Source organism: Alexandromys fortis, unplaced genomic scaffold (assembly GCF_014885135.2).
Source record: "Alexandromys fortis isolate MF-2015 unplaced genomic scaffold, M_Fortis_MF-2015_v1.1 scaffold_3, whole genome shotgun sequence".
Lineage (NCBI taxonomy): Eukaryota > Metazoa > Chordata > Mammalia > Rodentia > Cricetidae > Alexandromys > Alexandromys fortis.
The window spans coordinates 26,782,297-26,801,379 of record NW_026067909.1 but is presented as its reverse complement, the minus strand read 5'-3'; the positions used below and the strand labels follow the sequence as shown (position 1 = coordinate 26,801,379).

Here is a 19,083-nt window from a genome sequence, read left to right as displayed (position 1 = left end):
AAGAAGTTTTAACCTCCAGCTCTGTTCCCATGAGACTCCAAAAGGCTGCTGGCCAGGTGACACAGATGATGTCATCAAGGAGGACAAATCACTCAGTTGTCAGATATAGTTGCAGGAACTCCCGCCCCAAATGAAGACAGACCAAACACTGAGGGAAACAGGAGAGAGGAACTAAATCCAGAAACTGGCTTTGCCAGCCCCCCACGACCCTCTGAAGTTTAAAGTCACACCACAGGAATGGAAGCACCAGGGCACAGAAACAGGATGGAAGGAAGTGCTCTATCCTGAGAAAACAGTTTCGTTAGGGTGGTCCAAGGACCTGGGAACAGCCTGGATGCTGAGTGCTGCTGGCACCCTCTCCCAACAGAGCCAGTGGGAGGCCTGCCACAAGAGAGAGTGCCGTGGATCTTGAAGGCTGAGGTACCTCTGCTGTGTGTCTTCACCCCACACAGAGCACCAATGACAGGCCAAAGGAAGATTCCATCCAAGCCTAGCTCGGTGAACCAGTGAATTCGTTGGGATTCCTTATGAGTTTGGGTAAGGTGGTAACTTAAAATAGCATAGCTGAGGACTCAAAGGCAGATGATGACAGAGAGGCCTATCTAGCATGGGTGACAGACAGCTCACAAATGCTGCGACCCTGGAGCTCCCTGCAGGACTCACAGACAGCTCAGCTGTTAGAAGAGCCCCTCCATCTCCATCAGTCCTTATTGCTTATATAGCCCAGGAGTAAGGGGTCTCAAAAATCTTGTGTTTCTGGAACCTTCTAAACTTGAAGTTCTAGTTTACCTTCTGGGTCTTAAGAGTATCCCTCCATAACTGAACGTTTCAATTCATAGAGAACCCCATGCAGCAGTCTCTAGGGGCTCAAGGTGGTCCTGACGTTCAGTGACAGACATGGAGTCTAGACTAGAGCTGCCTCCAGGAAGAGGGCGGCGAATCTGGGAGAAGAGAGAGCATCAGCTTCCACACACTGAGAAATGGTCTGCTGAAGGATACCTCCAAGTGAGGGGAACTCCCAGGCCATGGGGCAGAGGGAGGGCTACCAGTCGGAGCACAGGGCCCCCATCCCAACCCAGGATGCAAGGTTGCGTCTGAATTTGGCAACGTGACAAGTTGGAAAGATTGCTAAAGGACCCTGGATAGCACCAGTCCACCGTGGAACAGTGCAGATCTTTGCAGAGAGGAAGCCAGTCTGGGATCATCCTGTTCCGTTTAGACGGTTGCAGAACCTGGAACACCAGCAAGGCTCTGGGATTGGGGAAGCCTCAATGAGCAGGTGTGCTCCATCCAGACTCGCAGCTGTAGCTCGTGACCACAACTCTGTGTCTTCAAGCCACACCAACCTGTCCTGTGAGCACTATAGAGATCCCATCTCTAACTTGGGCCTCAAGGTGATAGCCAGATGCTCTTTCTCTGGGATCCAAATGGTAGTCTTAAGAATCCTTCTTTATCTTTTCACCCAGGGGAGTCTCCTGCCTTCTGCCGCAGCAGCTACATGGTCCTAAACTCTTTCTGTTGCCGCTGGTCCTTCGCTGACTCTGGCCTTCCTATCCCTATAGGTAGTACCCCAGTAATGTTATTGGCCCACTAGGTAAGCCAGAACCATGTCCCATCTCCAGACCCTGTGCTTAATCACATCTGTGCCATTCCCTGCGTGCACAGTTCCAGGTTTCAGGTTATTGACCTGGCAGGCTTGGGGTGGTGGAGTCTGTTTAACTCGGGATGCTTCAGGAAACATTAGTTGAGTATCTGTACAAATGAGGTCTTTCATAAGTTGGGGCAAATATAAGTGTCGCCGTCTCTCCCACACTGGACTGTAGGGACCTGCTTTTCGTTTCAGGACCGAAACCTAAAATCCTACATGGTCAGAGCCCACACTGTAAAGCTCATATACTTTCCTCCTGCTTACAATAGTAGAATTTCTGCCCCAGACCACGTCTAAGAAGCACCTGCTGCTTAAGTCCACGGTGAATCATAGACCCCGAAGTGATGATAGCGTGCAGAGGACAGTTCAGAGTGTTCCCGTGGATGTCCACGGTATCCCTGCACTAACTGTGATCCACCTCTCAGCTTTCTCAGAAGCCACCAATGCCCATTGCTTCTGGGAATCCTGAGAAGCCTCCAGATCTCTGCATTGAATTGAAACACAGGTTGTCTTTGAAATCTCGTCCCTGTATTTGCAGCTTAGAGAAATATGCTTAGGACCAGGGACCTGGCCTCTTTCTTGTGTCTGAATTCAGGTCCAAGGCAGGCCCCGTTGTCAGGGCTACGGGTTAGCATAGCCTTCAGAAATGAATAAGAAAGCAGAAGTGACAGGGTGGGCCGGGCAAGTCTATATCCATCACAGGAGGAGAATGCAAGAGGCTGCATCTCTCTCCAAAACCTTTATCATGAAGGGATGTTGTATTTTGTCAGAGGTTTTTTCAGCATCTAATGAGATGATCATGTGGTTTTTATTTTTCAGTTTGTTTATACGGTGGATTATGTTGACAGATTTTTATATGTTGAACCATCTCTGCATCTCTGGCATGAAGCCTACTTGATCGTGGTAGATAATGGTTCTGATATGTTCTTGGAATCGATTTGCCAGTGTTTATTTAGTATTTTTGCATCAATGTTCGTGAGTGAGATTGGTCTGTTATTCTCTTTCTTAGCAATGTCTTTATGTGGTTTGGATATCAGGGTAATTGTAGCCTCATAAAAGGAGTTACAGCCTATGTTTTCATTGCAGCATATGTGAGCTTCTTACCGTTGGCTCTTTTTCCTTACTACCTGGACAGAACTATCTCCTGGCTCAGGAGGGCTTCAGCACCTTAATGTAGTGGGACCCAGACACCTGGTCCGTAGCAACCTCTTTATTTTCTACATTAATATACGCATACATGTTGCAGAAGTTTAAACATTTCAATCATTACATTTCAGTGTAATCTTGGTTTCAAGTCATTCACATTTCCCTCCATACAGGCGCTATCTTGGAGCATTTGTAGGGTTAGCCAGTCATTTGCAGGACAGGACGAAGAACCAGAGCAGGTTGTGTTTGTGCAGAAACTCGTTAGAGTCTAAGGGTGTGGAACAGAATGACAAAGGCCGTGCTGTGAGTTAATCTCAAGGTCCTCCAGCTCTGGGCACAGAGCATGTGGGTCCAGGCCTTAAGGCACCTTGCTATAAAATGCCTAGGTGTGGGATGGCAGAATTTGTCTTCTGACAAGGATGCCACAGTGAGCCAGCCATTAGAAACCAGCAGCAATGGCTCCAGCCTCCACCTACAAGGCTCCGTGAAGCCACTTAGAAAATGTGTCCCATTCTGGTTATTGAACAATACTGAGTTCACAGGCTGGTAGATAGTTTAGCCCACAGCCACAGGCCTCATCTATGGGTAGGTAGCATCTCTCCTAATACAAACTGGGGTATTACCATGCTAAAGGCATATTGAAAGATGTGTAGATATATATTTACTTCTCTTGACACCCATATGGTGCAGGGGCAGTAATGCATATGAGTGACTGACTGGGAAGTTTACATGTAATGGCACTTATACCAAGATTTACACTGTCTGTGGGTCCTTCTGTATTCAAGTATTTAAACTCCACTGACCTTCATGGTTGTCTTGGACCTTGAGGTGTGCTATTCTCTTTAGAGGCTCTCTTTTTGAGGAGTATCCCTTGACCCTCTGAGATGATGTTGTTCAAGAAACAACATATGGCTGTTTTCTTTAAGTAGCCTGATTCCAATTCTGAGCCCCAGGCCCTCCTGCAGAAACGCAGCAGTAGTCCCAGATGAGTGCATGATCACACCAACACCAACAGCCCCAGGAGGCCTGCAGACTGAAAGGAGACCTCCTCCTCTAGCCCACTGGTCCAAGCCAGCCTCCCTGGGATCTCAGTGCCTCCTTCTGCATGGGACCCTTGGAGTCTACTGGGTCAGCATGGGCTGTACTAGCACAGGGATAGGAGCTCCCCTGCAGAGCCTTTCCCAGGCTACTTAATTGTCCACAAGATGCCCTACCCTTTCACCTCCTCCCTCTGTACCTCCTCTTGTTGTACCCCCTCCTTTGGTCCCTCCTCCCCCTGCACCTCCTCCCCTTTCACCTCCTCCCCCTGCACCTCCTCCCTCTGTGCCTTCTCTCTCTGTGCCTCCTCCTCTATCCCTCCTCCCCCTTCACCTCCTCCCCTGCACTTCCTCCCATTCACTTCCTTCCTCTTCACCTCCTCTTTCCATGCCTCCTCCCCCTGCACCTCCTCCCCTGCACCTCCTCCCCTGCACCTCCTCTCCCTGCACTTCCTCCCCTGCGCCTCCTCCCCTTGTGACCCCTCTTTCTCTACCTCTCCCCTCTAGGTGATCTTGCATTCTCCCCAAAGATCACATAATCTTCACCAGGACAGACATTCTCCTAGAATTATCTTTCCCAGAAAAAAAGAGCACACACTCCTGGTCCCACTTGACATGGGACAGGTTGTGAGGGACATGGGCACAAATGCACAGAGACATAGAGAAGCATGGAGGTCAAAGGCAGGGGTTTTCCCAGAACTGCAGGATCCACTCTAACTCGGCTCAGAGTTGGGTTTTGAAGCAGATTCCATAGTGGCCTCCAAGCTGCAAAATCATTGTCACGGGACCCTTCAAAATGTCATGTTTATGGTCTGGAAAGGTATTCCATTCTCATTATTTGGGATCCTAAACTAAATTGGTCTGAACCACTTTTCTTAGAAAAACAAAAGACGTTTGTTTAAAAGTTAAGCAAATGCTTCGCGCTAGATGTGATGGCACATGCCACCTCATAGGAGATTGAAGCAAGAAGATTGTTGATCCCATCGAAACCATGTCTCAATAAAAACATTAGTCTAACAAAAGCCCATAATAACTTCCCCTTGTGTTTGACAGCCATCAGGAATGCTCAGCCCTGACGCTCTGTGAGTGTCGACTGTTATTGATGGCAGTCAGGGTATTGAGCTACGACAGACTCTCTCAAGCCAACTTAGTGTTTCCAAGATTGATGCAAGCGCTGAAGGAGACTGATTACTCTGAAATTAGTCCCTCAGCCCCTTTGAAATGCCAGATGCATAGAATGCTGAGCAATGCCTGGCGATTTGGTATATCGTTTTAGGGATGTGAGTTGTAACATTTGTGCCACCGTTGATATTTCCAGATGACAAAGAAGGTGGCAGTAAGGCAAAGCAAGAATAGAGTCGCGTAGAAAGGCGTGGCTATGACCACATGGGGAGCAGCCCTTGTTAGAGTGGGCAGTGCCATGCATCAGACTCATTCCACCTTGGCCTAGTCATGTCGGAGTAGCGCACTGTGTCTTTTCAACACAGGTGCTAGGGAAACCTTAAAAATAAAACCGAGGGAGTCATCACTAGGAATATTCATGCCCCTGTTTGCCCATCTATTTATGGACTTACTTGTTGTGCCAAGTAAGAAAAGCAATAAGGAAAAATAAACCAATCAATCATATTAGGGTTCTCACAGCCATGATGAAGACCATCTGAGTCACCTAACTGGTCCTGACTGATCCAGGCACCCCCAAGGGGTGCTGAGATCCAGCAGGAAAGCCCCAACTTATAAAAATAAGCAAGCTCGCTCCTCTGCTTCTATAAATGCCAGTGTGCGCTTCCCTTGCTTTCTCTAGCCCAAGCTGACATTTTCTTTTTCATTGTGTTGATTTATAGCGGGTCATTACTTCACTGTCATTCCAATCAATCACAGAGTTGACTGGATCAAATTCACAAATGTTTACTTAGTACCTAATGTCCATAAGATATTTCAAGGATGTTCTATGGAATAAAAATAAAGCAAATGAGATTTGAGATAGATCTGCAAGCTGCAAACATGTACAAATAGATTAATAATCATTACCTTCAGAAACATCTATATGAATGCTTGCTGGCTGACATTTAATCTTTTCTTCTAATTAATGTCAATTGTTACAAATTGTTCCAGGACTCACAATGTGGTCCAAATGCCTTTGGCTTCTGCATATTTTTAGGATGAACAGAGATCTTGGATTTTAACTGTAAGAACAGGAGTGTTACCTCCCAGCCCCTTTCTGTAGCTGTACTGACAAGTTTCGTGTCAACTTGACACAAGTTAGAGTCATTTGGGAAGGGGGGACCTTTCTCAATTGAGAAAATGTCCCCACCGTGTTGGCCTGTGAGCAAGGCTCTGGGGCCTTCTCTTGATTGCTCGTGGATGTGGGTGGGACCAGATCACTGTGGGTGGTGCCCCTCCTGAGCTGGTGGTTCTGAGGGATAGAAGAAAGCAGACTGAGCAAGCTTTGAGGAGGAGTAAACAGTGCTCCCCATGGTATCTGTGTCCGACCCTGCCCTGACAAGCTGTAAGATGAAATAAACCCTTTTCTCCCCAGGTTGTATTTGGTCATGGTGTTTATCTTAGATGTGGAGATGCTAAGACAGTAAACCAGGGCTACATCTGAGGTTCCTCAAAGACCTACTCTCTTTGCTGTTGGGACCTGGTAGGTAGGCACAGTGGGTCAGTAGGACTGCAACTCTGGATGCTTTTGGAAAGATGCTCAGGGCAGTCCAGCAAGGCCCTGAGACCTATCACTGGTCCTGTGAATCTTGCATACCGAGAAAGTTCCCCTCACAAGCCTTTGGGTTTGGACACTCTTGGAGGACATGTCGAGGAAGCCAGAGTTGCTGAGGACAAAAGAATATGGCTGAAGGTCATGATCCCCTGAGTTCTTGTGGCCCCCATCTCCTCATATTCCCATGTGGCCACATCCTCCCGGGTACCCAGGACTCAGATTTGCAAAGACCACTTACTTGCTCCAGATCGGTACTTGATAGGATCTCTGGCTTTCCTAAGCGCATCCAGGCATGAGCCCACCCCAGATATGCCTGATGAATAGAGACAGGAGCTCCCTCGTACTGTTTCCCCAATTGTGATGCAGCAGGAGCAGACACATGGTCCCCAGAGCAAACAGCTCTTCAGGAAAATGTCCTGCCACCGCCTTGGGAGCCACTGTCTGGCCACCAGCTGCTTAGATATATGGCTTTTCTTTTCTGTAGCCTGTCATACGTGCCTAGAACTCCTGAAGATGAAGCCTCTCTTGGGTCGAATAGCGTGGGACGATGTCTGCTTTGCAAGACAAATCCCAGCTGCAGAGAGGGTTCTGGCGCCACTCCCTGTCTGGATTGGTGCTCTTCAGAAGTAAACTAGTTTTGTACGAAAGCAAAAAGGTGAGATGCTTTCCGGGATGTGACAACCCCAAAACAAGCCAGTACCACATCTAGCCAGGTGTTTCTTAGTCCCTAAACTTCATGTAGAACACAGCGCTTCATAAAGCCATGGCATAAAGCCAACATACCTACACAGCTCATGTTGTAAAGCCATCTGCTCAATCATTAATTCCCTTTTTGCCTTGACAATAAGTGGTTTCCCTCATCACATCCCCACTGGCAAGTAGCTTTGGAACTGGAAAAAGCAGGCTTTTCTTTCTTTCTTTCTTTAATAATTCTATTAATCTAGGATTGACTGGGCAGCAAGTCAGACCCTCACTTATCAGGGAAGACAGCAAGGTCCCACATGCCCGGTGCCTGCCAAGGGTTTGGTGCAGTAGCATCTGGGCTCTCTAGTGTGTCCTTCAGCCTATGATGGACAGTTCACTGCCCCCCCCTTTTATTAGCACGCTCTCTCTCTCTCTCTCTCTGCTCCACTAGAATATGCGCACTGTGAGGCAGGGGGATGTTTCTAGCAGCTGAATTCCCAGTGCCTGGAATAGCACGCAGCAAATTATACAGATTTTGTAGATCTATTTAACAAAATAATAAATGAATGTATGATTGATTGATTGATTGATTGATTGAATGAATGAATGAATGGGATTTCTCAGTCTCTGTTGAGCCTTGCATAAGCTGTGGGTTTTATGGATGAATTTTCTGGATGAACAGGATGGGAGATGAGGAGAGGAAAGAGAAGGGAAGAAGGGGGAGAAGACATGGTGTCTTATCCTGTCTGTAGCACCCAGCATACAGTAGGCTGCCCTCGTATGTTGGGATGTGTGCACTGGGTAGCTCCGGGTAGGCTACCCTGTGTGTGGTCTTCTGTAGAAAGCCTTTAGAGTTCATTATGAAATTTGCATCTTTGTTTCTGTATACCCTGGAGTTAGAGGCAGATTTTCTTAAATAAAGAACAGCATTTGAGACATAACGAGAGCCAGCTGGCAAACAGCACTGAGCGCCCCTCTGATTGCACAGCGAATTGCCACTTTGGCCCACACATCATGCCTGCTGGCTCCATACCCAAGCAGAGCCGTGATGAGTCAGTCTCCAGGACTCCCTCTTCTGCCCAGGTACCTTTTGCCTGGGCCAGGAAGGGGCTAGTCTTTATAGTGAACCTGTCTATCCTGTGAAAAGTGCCATATGGATTTTTTTCATGGTGCCACAGTGAACAGAGAATCTTAAGCACATGAACTTCTGTTGCCAAGGAACAGCTGGAATATACAGAAAATACCCATTGTGAGGACACTCCAGACCTTCACAGAGTTAATGTGGGGTGCAGCAAAAGACCTATGACCCTTCGCCTTTCACAGTGAGGGGCCTGCAGCCATGACGCCAGTGACGTCTAAAGTCAGCCACCCACCAACACCCACACCCTCCCTTAACAGCTGTGGGCCTCCAGACCCCCGGAGAGCCATGCTTGGCCAGCTCACAGTGATGGCGTTTATTGATTCACCTAGGCCTTGAAGACTCTCAGAGGACCACACTCCAATGACACGGAATTGTTGTCACAGCTGACATCGACTTTCTGCCCAGATAGTCTCCATGAGGCAGAAGGCAAATCAACACTTGCCTGTGTTGTCGAGGGAAATAGATACCTGCATCTTCCTTTTCCTCGTCCCCTTGAAACTATGATGATGCAGGTTCGGTGTTTGCTTGGGGCCTTCAAACAGACAGTATTTAGTATACGTTAATTTTCCTCTGATACTGTCTAATAAGTCAGGCATGCACCGAGTTTGCCCCTGCAAGAAGCATTTACTTTATTGCTCATAAATTCCTTATAGAAAGTCATCTCTTAATTAAGAGGCATTGATATCTAGATAACATTTGCCTCCATAGGTCAATAACACCTGTGAACTTAAATCAGCAAAGAAGCACACAGAATTAGCCTTCCCTCAAAACCCCAAAGAGACAAACAGAATTCCAGGATCACTCCAGTAAAGACTTCATTCATATTAGAATCTGAGTGAAACTAATTGTATGTGTGTGTGTGCGCACAGATACACACTGTGAGACAAATGACAGGGCTAGCCACCACCCAGCTCAAAACTTGTCACCAACCCAATCTATGCACCCCTCATTGCAACCTAATGTGTCACAGTTATCAATCTATGGGTTTCGACTGGATTTATTTTTTTAATATTCCCATATGCATTTAAGGTCTTTAGGCACAATGAAGACCAACCCCAAGACCTTCCACGTGACGTACCACTGTGCTACATCCTTAGTTCTTGGAGACAGTCTCACTGTGTAACCCATTCTTGTCTCTACGCATGACCCTCATCCTTCTGCTTCCTGCATGTTGAGATTACAGCATGCGCTATCCTGTCTGAGCCAAAACTCCCCATTCCTAAGAACCCAACGCAAAAGTGGTACCTGAACAGTAAGTTTGGAAGGGAAACAAGGTGTGTGACTTGTTCACTTGAACTTCTGTTTGGCTATGGTGATCATCACAAAGTCCCCTGTCAGCCAGCAATGCTGATAAAGTCCATTCTGGGTTACCCAGCCCTTAGTAGATTCTATACATTAAAAAAAATAATAATCGGTTCTTCACGTGTCTGAAAGGGAGTTCAATTCCCATGCAAGCTCTTACTGTGTGGTGTGGCTGATTTGCAGATAGTTAAGAAGAAAGCAGGAGTGTCTCCACAGTAAGCAGCTGTCATGCCTCATTTCCCTGTCTGGGAGACGCTAAACACTGCGTGCACTATAATTTCTCGCTAATTAGCACATTTCTAAACAGGCATCTTAGCTGCTAACCCTCAGTGTGGCCCCAAAACTTGTGTGGCCACATAATTGTTTTAAAACTTTAGGGAGACCATTGTGTAAAACGCCAAGGGGAAGCGATTTCGGTGTCTCGGTTGATTTACACTTATGTTTTGAGACTAACATTAATTAAAGTGTCAAAATGTCTATAATCTTTTATGTCGGGTTTTTTTTTTCCTTTTGAAGTTTGGTTTCTCCAATTCCTCTTCTCATCTAAGGCAGTCTTGGGCTTGATTACTGTAATTCCTTCTATGCTGCTATTCTTAAAGGTCTAATTAAGGGAGCGCTGGGGCTCAAAGAGCGGTGTGCACATCCAGCTAGAACAGTGATGTCTGTCATTCAGATTACGCTCCGCATTGATTATATGTGTGTGCTTCACACCACAGAACACCAGATTTTAAATGTCCTTATTGGCTTGCAAATGTCATTCTGAGTTTGAATGCAGAAGTGGTCTCCTGGAGTCTGGGTGTAGATTGATTGTGGAATATACTTGGAAAGCTAGGACCTGTCGCCGTCATAAGGAAAAGAGAATGGGGGCATTTGTTCCACATCATTCAAATTAACTTCTTTTCAATAAAGGGGGTTGACTCGCCTCTCCTCTCAGACGTTGGCTAGTCCAATATGAAAGTAGGCTTGTAAGCTCATGTCCCACATGGAGTCACACTGTGTGCATAGGGATTCCATGTGGAGTCATACTATGTGTGCTGGTATCCCTAATGGAGTCACACTGCATGCGTGTTAGCATCCCAAGTGGAGCCATGTTGGTGTGAGATTATCCCCAGTGCTGTGAGTGGAGAGGGTGGGCGTTCTTCTGGAGCTACATTAGGGGGCAGGGTGTTTGGAGGTATCTCATTAGTAGCATGGATAGAATTTTCTTTCTCATGATTGAATTTCATAAATACGCATGCAGCAACTTGGTAGCAATCTCTGAAAAAGTAAAGGATCTGGACCAAGCTCCATGTTGCCGTGGTATTTATTCTTCCTGCTTGCTGAGGGTGGGGATCATGAGAGACATTAGGTGACCATGGCATAACGACCACTCGTCTGGGTGCTTAGCAGTAACATAGACAAGCACAGAGAGATGGACTGGGATAGTTTCTCCAGGGCCACAAGAGCACATCATCTCAGGTCCGTGGGAAGGATGATACAGCTATTCCTCGTAGCACCAGCAGGGAGGTGCATGAAGCCTCGCTGAGGATGGAGTGTGCGCACAGCATGCTTCAGGGATGGCTCAGCTTTGGTCCAACGGTCATAACTTGTCTTTCATGCTGATTCTACCCTGAGGTGAGTTTCAGATACTGAACAATGTCATTTTCAAAATGCTAAACAATTACAATAATCAATCCAAGACATCAAAATCACAAACATATTAGACTGTATCAAAGCTAAAGTCCGAAGCACTGCCAGGGGCACGGGCCCTACAAAAATGTTTCCTGAAACCAACAGCCGACAGCACGAGACTCCCACATGTGATGGCTTCGGCATTTATTTCTGGACCTGTTGTATAAGCCGGAAAGATTCTGGCATCTCCAGGCCCTTCACATGGGCCCATGGATGACACGGGGATGATACCTGTGGTCACAGGTGGGTTGCAGAACTACACAGGTGTGGACTGAGTGTGGAAATTAGTGATTGTGTGGTTTTGCTGCAGTGCAGTTGACTTCCTTGCTATTAAAAATGCATGCATTTGCATTTACTTTCAAAAAGGTTTCATAGGAGAGTATGGTAGCTGTGTGCTCTAGGTAAGCACTGCGTGCTTCACTGCTGCAGTAAGAAGGATCTCCCTTCAAATTTTCTGACTGTAACCAGGCAAGGATATCCCCTGAGTCTGCATTCCTAGCCCCAGGTAGACATTATCTCTGCCCCTCCACACGGGCCTTTTGTCCCAGCCTGAGCCAGGGACACACAGCCTGGCAGTGCACAGACACAGCTCCGAAAGCTGCCAAGCTATTTTCTTCCTTGTCACTCAAGAAATGTCACAGCTCCTGCCTCCCTGGTAGAGCTTAGCAAGCCCTTCTCTGGGCTTGGCAGGGAGAGGTGCCTGCTAATTCATTAGCCCCATAAGCTATGTGGCTCCTATTCTACAAAGACCAGGTTCGAGGTTCCTATCTTTATAGCAAATGGGTCACCAGTGGAAGGCATGTGTTTGGTTTCTCTGGGCTCTCTGAGGTCAGTCCTTAGAGTTCCCATAACTATGCTGCTGGTTTGTTAAAGGGCCATGAAGCAACTGAGTTTGCGTGGTTAGATTTTCCAGTGTCAGTTTTTCCTTAAACACGCTCAATGGATTCTGCGTTGTGAACCGGGGTATAGGATGCTTTCTTGGATAGGTATAAAGCTAGCCTCTCTACCCTGATCTGTTTCCTAGCTGAACCTTGCCTTTTCCAGGAATCTCACGTGGGAACTTGTGGTGTTTTTTTTCCATTGTCCCCCCAAACCTGTTCCGAAGGAGCTTTAAAATGGTTAGGCCTTTACCTTCATTATCTGAGCGGCGCAAACCAATTCTCAAAATCTTTATAGACAAAAAGAAAAAATCACCTTTGGCGGCATGTGGCTTTGCTCTGTGTCCCCACGCTGAGTGCACAGCACTCCTCTTTTAGAATTAAGCCCCGGGATCCCTATGGTTTTCTGCTTGGTGACTTTGGCTGCACTGCGAGGATATTGCGTCTCCAGCAAATATGTGCTGAAATTCTGTTCCATCCATGGGCCATAGAGGGAATCAAGGTCAGTCGTCCCCAGCCAAGAAAGAGCCCAGACCCCAACAAATGTTTATCAGCAAAGAAGATGAGTGGGGTTGCTGGACCTTGGTGGAGGGATTCAGGAAAGATCTGGGGAGACAGCATTGTCAGAAGCAGGGCAGAGGCAGGGGAAAGGCAAAGGAAATATTCTACTGAGAATGTGTAGAATGGGAAGACATCTTAGGTGGGGCTGGGAGGCGGGGCTGGGAGGCGGGGCTGGGAGGCGGGGCTGGGAGGCGGGGCTGGGACGTGGGGCTGGGAGGCGGGGCTGGGACGTGGGGCAAGGAGCTCCCAAGATGGGTGGGGTAGGATGTGGAACAGGACAGTGTGGTTCAAGAGCCTGAACATCCCATCCAGCACAGGAACCTAGTCACATGGACCTCAGCCTCTGGGAGCAGAGAAATGAGGGAAAAAGAGACACCCAGATGCCTCCATTAGTCCACACATCAGAACCAGTTTAGTATGAGGCAAGGGAGAGCTGGGATTCCAAGAGACATCTAGAAAATCTCCAAGGGTATGCCATCCCTTGGGGTGAATGGAATCGCAGAAAATGGCCCTGCAGGCAATAGCATGGGCTTCCCAAGTCTGGGAACCTGGGGTTGAGGGAGTGGAGGGTGAGTCAATCTTAGGGTATTTCTGAAAGGTGGCAGGGATGATGTCAGCATGGATGGACAAGACTCCTTCTGTGTACATATCCGAATCTGAAAATGGTACCCAAAATGTTTGCGCGTTTACTAATGCTCCTTAAGAGAGGGGTCCATGCTATCAAGAGATCTTTGGAGAAAAGAAAAGGGACTTCAGGTGTTTGCTCTGGGGCAGACAAGGCTCAGCCTGAACACCTGTCTCTCTACCAGTTTCCCTCCTGACTCTTCCACCACGCTCTTTTTAAGATTTCAGACCTCCCGCTCACCAGCTTGAGCCCCCCCCTCACCAGCTTGAGCCCCCTGCCGTGACGAGCTCGCCCATTTCATTTGTCGGGGCTAAATAGCAACTCGTTATAAAGATTTTGGTTGTTTTGTTTCGTTTTAGAAAACGCAGTCAGGAGAGAGCACTGCAAATATTGTCACTCAACAACAAGCTTGACTGGCACTGGCTTCTCACACCAGTGATTCCCTGTGTGGGCACTGCATTTTTTGACTCTGATTTGGGGCCCTGCCTGCTTCCCTGGTGTGGTAAAAGGGGGTTTAGCACAACACCATGATGTCTGTGAAATCAGCAGTGTAGAGTGTTCTGTCCTGCACACACACATAGACAAATACACACACACACACATATATATAGAGAGAGAGAGAGAGAGAGAGAGAGAGAGAGAGAGAGAGAGAGAGAGAGAGAGAGATTTCTAACTTGTGTTGCTGGGTACCTAGGTCCTTTTATAATGTCTTCTGTTGTTACACACACACACACACACACACACACGGATATCTTTAAGCCCAGCCTTGGAAAGCCTGACTTTCTAAGGTCAGATGTCCAGAAACAGACAGGCTGGACTGTGAGACGCGCGTATGTCAGAGATGTAGGCTGGCTTCATGGAGGAATTCAGCTGGCTGACTGAGCCTTCTTCTCTCGTAGCCGTCTCCTACACGAATTACAAGAAGACGCCTCCCCCGGTGCCTCCGCGGACCACCTCCAAGCCTCTGATTTCAGTGACTGCCCAGAGTAGCACGGAATCGACACAGGACGCCTACCAGGACAGCCGGGCCCAGAGGATGTCCCCGTGGACTCAAGATAGCCGTGGCCTCTACAACTCCATGGACAGTCTGGACAGCAACAAGGCCATGAATCTGGCTCTGGAAACAGCTGCGGCTCAGCGCCATGCCACTGAGGCACAGAGTGGCTCCACGAGGACCAGTGACAAGGCCATCCTGGTGTCCAAGGCTGAGGAGCTCCTCAAGAGCCGCTGCTCCTCCATCGGGGTCCAGGTAGTCTCCCCTGAACACCCTCTCTGGCGACGGTGTAGGCTGAGTCAAAATTCAAGTCACAGCCCCTAAAAACAGAAGTGGGACAGTACGGCTGAGAGGCCGCTTGTGCCTGCTGCAGCATGACAGACCCCAGAGCAGAGCCCACAGAGATGAGACGAGACTCGTGTACTGCCCAGAAACCTAGGGACACCCCACACACAGAGGTGTGGTCCTCGGGGCCGACCGCTAGGTAGATGATTTGGATAGATTATGCAGAGACCTTTAAAGGGGCTGAGGGGATCCGTCACAATGACTTGTTGTAACGTCTCAGTCCTCAAGGAGTGTGGGGAACAAAGGGGCAAACAGAGCCAAGCACTGTGGTGTGAGCTAAGGGTGTGGCCAGCGGGGGCCGTGTGCAGCGGGGCCCTTTCCCACACGACCTTCTGTCCCAGAGACCTCTGCATAGAAGAGCGGCACCCTGTTATTGCAGACCTTGCAGGGGCGCCCCACCATCCCATGAGGCCTGCCAACCTGGCTGTCCCGGCCACTCCTCAGCTGACCCAGGGGGCCTTGCTTGGGTTTTAGCGAAGCACCCAATACACAATAGGAGCCCTGTCTCACAGGCGGTCTCAAGTGACCTCCTCCAAGCCCTCGTGGACATGATTGCATGGGCCAAGCTTTGCTGACGCCATTTGCCTCTTGCTTTTTACACCTCTGCTCAGCCTGTGTCTGGCAGGCTTTAAAATCATGATTAATCACACACACACACACACACACACACACACACACATATTCTGCAAGGACGAGGTACACAGAGGTGGAAGTGACGGCCCCATACAGGACTGGGGCTGGGAGGGGCAGGACCAGGGGGGTGTCAGCCCACCTGCCTGGATCCTTGAGCCAGGTCTCCACACTGTGGCTTCATTGTTTTGTTTAGGATTCTGAATTCCCTGATCATCAACCCTACCCAAGGTCAGATGTAAGTATGCAACATCTCCAAATCCAAGTTCGCATGAAGTGTTTTTTTTTTTCCTCTCTCTCTCTCTCTTCTTTGGATTCTTCATATGACTGCTCTTGTCACCTCTCTGTCCTGGCTCTATGTGCCAGGAACTCTGCTGGGTGCTTCACACGGTTGCACAGAACCCTTGCCGACCCTTAGGAATAACTCAGCCCCGACCCTACATAACTAGCAAGCCTGAGGGGTCCTAGAAACCGGAGGAGTGTGGGACATCCGCCGTTTCTCTGTCCATAGGCCCATCTGTAGCACAGCCAGAGTTCTCCAAAGACACCAGGGCACATTCCCTACCAGGTCTTCAAACTACCCCCTGGGGTTCTTGGCCACAGTTGTCCATCCGTGGTCCACCCTAGGACTGAGGAGGAAGGCTCACCTCTGAGCAGCTAAAAGGGGTGGGTGCCATTTCAGGAGCTCATAGAGATGGACACCATGCTCCAAATGAGACACAGACTTCCTGGTGCTCCTCATAGCTGGGCCCACACCCGAGCTCACACACAGGGGTTCCTCCTCGCAGCTGGACCCCGCATACCTCTGGCTGAGTCTCTGCCTCTGTGAATGTTTCCAGGCACCATCCTCTCCCACTGTGTTCTATGGAGGCTGGGCCCGTGCCTCCTGCCTCTTGGTACCCCAGCACCTAGCACAGTGCCTGGCACATAGCGAGCTCTCAGTTCCTTGTTGGGTTTGGAATGGATGTCCGTTTTTGGTGGGTGGATGCTCAGTGGAGACACGTGTGAGCTCCGTGACACCGGTTGGTAAACTCGCTCAACTTCTTTTCTCAGTGGAGAAAGAAAAGGAATCCCGTGAACCTGGATCTTCATAAGTGTCTAGATAAAAATCAGTTGAAAAGCAGAACTCAAAACAGAGTAGAAGAGACACAAATGTCAGGGTAACAAGGAGACGTGGCCAGGTCCCAGCTCCACCAGTAAGAGGAGAGACTCAGAGAAGCAGCCTTTCAAAGTGAAAGACCATTCATAGACACCCAGGTCCTAGAGACCAGCTGATGCTCTGGAGACATGAAGCAGATATAAACAAGTAAATAAGATTACGCTGTGTCCCTGCTCCTAGCTCTCCAACATAGCCTCCCTTAACCCTTACTAGTGACCCTATGGACCAAGTGTCATTATTCCCAACCAATGGAGGGGACACAGCTGAGCAGGGAGGGTCAGTGCCTTGCCTGAGAGCACACGGCTTTGAGTGCCACCATAATGGATGAAGCCCAGGGAGTTGCCTCCCACATCCCTGACAGAGCTATGCTGCCTGGAGAATCGAAAGCACATCGGAAAGCAGTGCTGTACCAAAGGAGCCTGCCTTAGCATTCTTCATGTACCCTGCTGGGATTACCCAACCCGCCTGACCCAGGAACAGCCTTACTCTGCCCTTGGCTTATCGGAAAGGGCCATCAACATGGCATCCAGCTCTGAAGGGCACTGCTTCCTGCCTGTCCTAAACCCCTGCCCAATTACCCAGAGTCTTAGGGTTTTATTGCTGTGAAGAGACACCATGATCACAGCAACTCTTAATAAGAAAACGTTTAGTTGGGGTGACACCCTTATAGTTCAGAGGTTCAATTCATTATCATCATGGCGGGGAGCATGGTGGCCATGCAGGCAGACATGGTGCTGGAGCCGAGAGTGCTACATCTTGACTCAGAGGCAACAGGAAGTCAGGAAATCGACTGACTGTCACACTGAGTGACACTTGAGAAGATACCTCAAAGCCCGCCCCACAGTGAGACACTGCCTCCAACAAGGCCACATTTCCTGATAGTGCCACTTCCTTCAGAGGTCATTTTCTCTCAAACCACCACACCCAGAACCTTCCTTTCCTAGGGAAACTTGGGTAGAGCCCAAGAATGCACACAGTGTCCGATTGGTATAATGTTGCCTTCTGATGAACGTGTTGGCCCATTGGTTCCTGGTCTACAGGTATCACCTGACCCTATACGGTTAAAACTAAGTTCCAAGGGCCTGGAGAGATGACTCCGTGGTTCAGAGCACGCACTGCTCTTGTGGAGGATAGGATCACATTGGACAACTCACAGTAGCCTAGAGCAGCTCCGAGAGCCAACACCTCTGGCCCCCACAGGCACTGTACTCATGCACACACATGCACACAATTAAAAATAAAGGAACAGGGTCACAATGGAGCCTTCTGGGCTCTGCTCTTCACGTGGCTGCGCCTGTCACCCTGTCCTCCCACTCAGCATAGACTGAACATGTACTCCACACCCCCTGTGCCTTAGATGGCTGGACCCTACAGGGTGAATTCAGCCCCGCATGGCATCAGTTCTTGAGAGCTCTGGATTTAGCCCAGTCCTGGGCTGAGAAGAGGCTGTTCCTCTGAAAAGTCCTCACAGGTCACTGGGCCGCTCGAGCAGTCTGTCATCTGACTCCCTCATTCACCATGGCAGGCCTACTTAACCCTTTCCTGTTTGTTTGTTTGGTTTGGTTTGGTTTTGGTTTTTGGTTTTATCCATTTAACAGAGTGTCTGTTGTGGCAAGGTCTTCATTTTGTGTGGCCATGTGGGCTTGTGAAACTGCCTTGGTAGAAGGCAGGAAGTCTTTGTCCCGTGGACTTGGGCATCCCTCTGATATGGGGACAGTCATCACAAGGTCGTTCCCAAGCTGTCACAATGAGCAGCACCTCGGGAAGCCTTGTGACAGTTTCTGGTGAGGGTCCTACTGACTATGTATACCCTGTATTCAGTACATGGCATGTCTGTATGTGCGCACGCATGTGCACACTCACACACACTGCTCCCACCGCTGTTATGTTGGAACCCCCAGGCTCCTCAATAAGACATTCTGCTTCTCTCCTGGACTTAGGCTGGGCCCCTGAAGGAAACAGTGAGTTTAATCTCAAAAGCAATACATCTGCCTTGCTCCAAGGAAGGCTTACAAGAGCGAGCCCAAGGAGCTTGTTTGTTTGGAGAGCAAAGATTGCAGATGGAAGCTCAGGTGTACTCCTGAGCAATCTCAATACTCTGGGCTTCCACCTCAGAATCCAGCAGCAGTTCAGGTTCATACTGAGGCGGCTTTGCTGAAATTTTGTGCCAACCCTGGTCTGGTGTGAGAGAAAACATGGGCACAGGAAAGAATGCCTCGACTTAGGCCCTATTACCGTCCCGCTTGGGCATGCAGACATACATGCACACACCCAGAGACACACGTAGACCATCTCCATCAAACCCATCGAATCCCCTATGTCTCATGCAGACCACATACCACAGGGTCCATGCTTACCCTATCCTCATGGCTCCAGCTCACTACTGCCCTCTGTATACAGCCCGGCAAGAGCTGGGAGTAGCCATCCCTAGGAGCATAGAGGCACCTCAGTCACCTCAGAATTACTTGCCTATGTGCGGTTCTTCGCTGTTTATTGGGGAGCCCCCACCCCCGATACAGCTTCTGCCCCCAGAGTCACTCAGAAGG

At 48.9% G+C, this 19,083-nt stretch overlaps 1 protein-coding gene across 1 annotated transcript in view; it reads left to right on the top strand.

The window, feature by feature from the left end:
- Dlgap2 (DLG associated protein 2) overlaps nucleotides 1-19,083 on the top strand; it is a 90,275-nt gene that overhangs the window by 51,669 nt on the left and 19,523 nt on the right. The window contains exons 5-6 of the mRNA XM_050136583.1: nucleotides 14,309-14,658; nucleotides 15,575-15,616. Coding sequence (XP_049992540.1) covers nucleotides 14,309-14,658; nucleotides 15,575-15,616 — 392 coding nt within the window. The remainder of the gene's footprint in view (nucleotides 1-14,308; nucleotides 14,659-15,574; nucleotides 15,617-19,083) is intronic.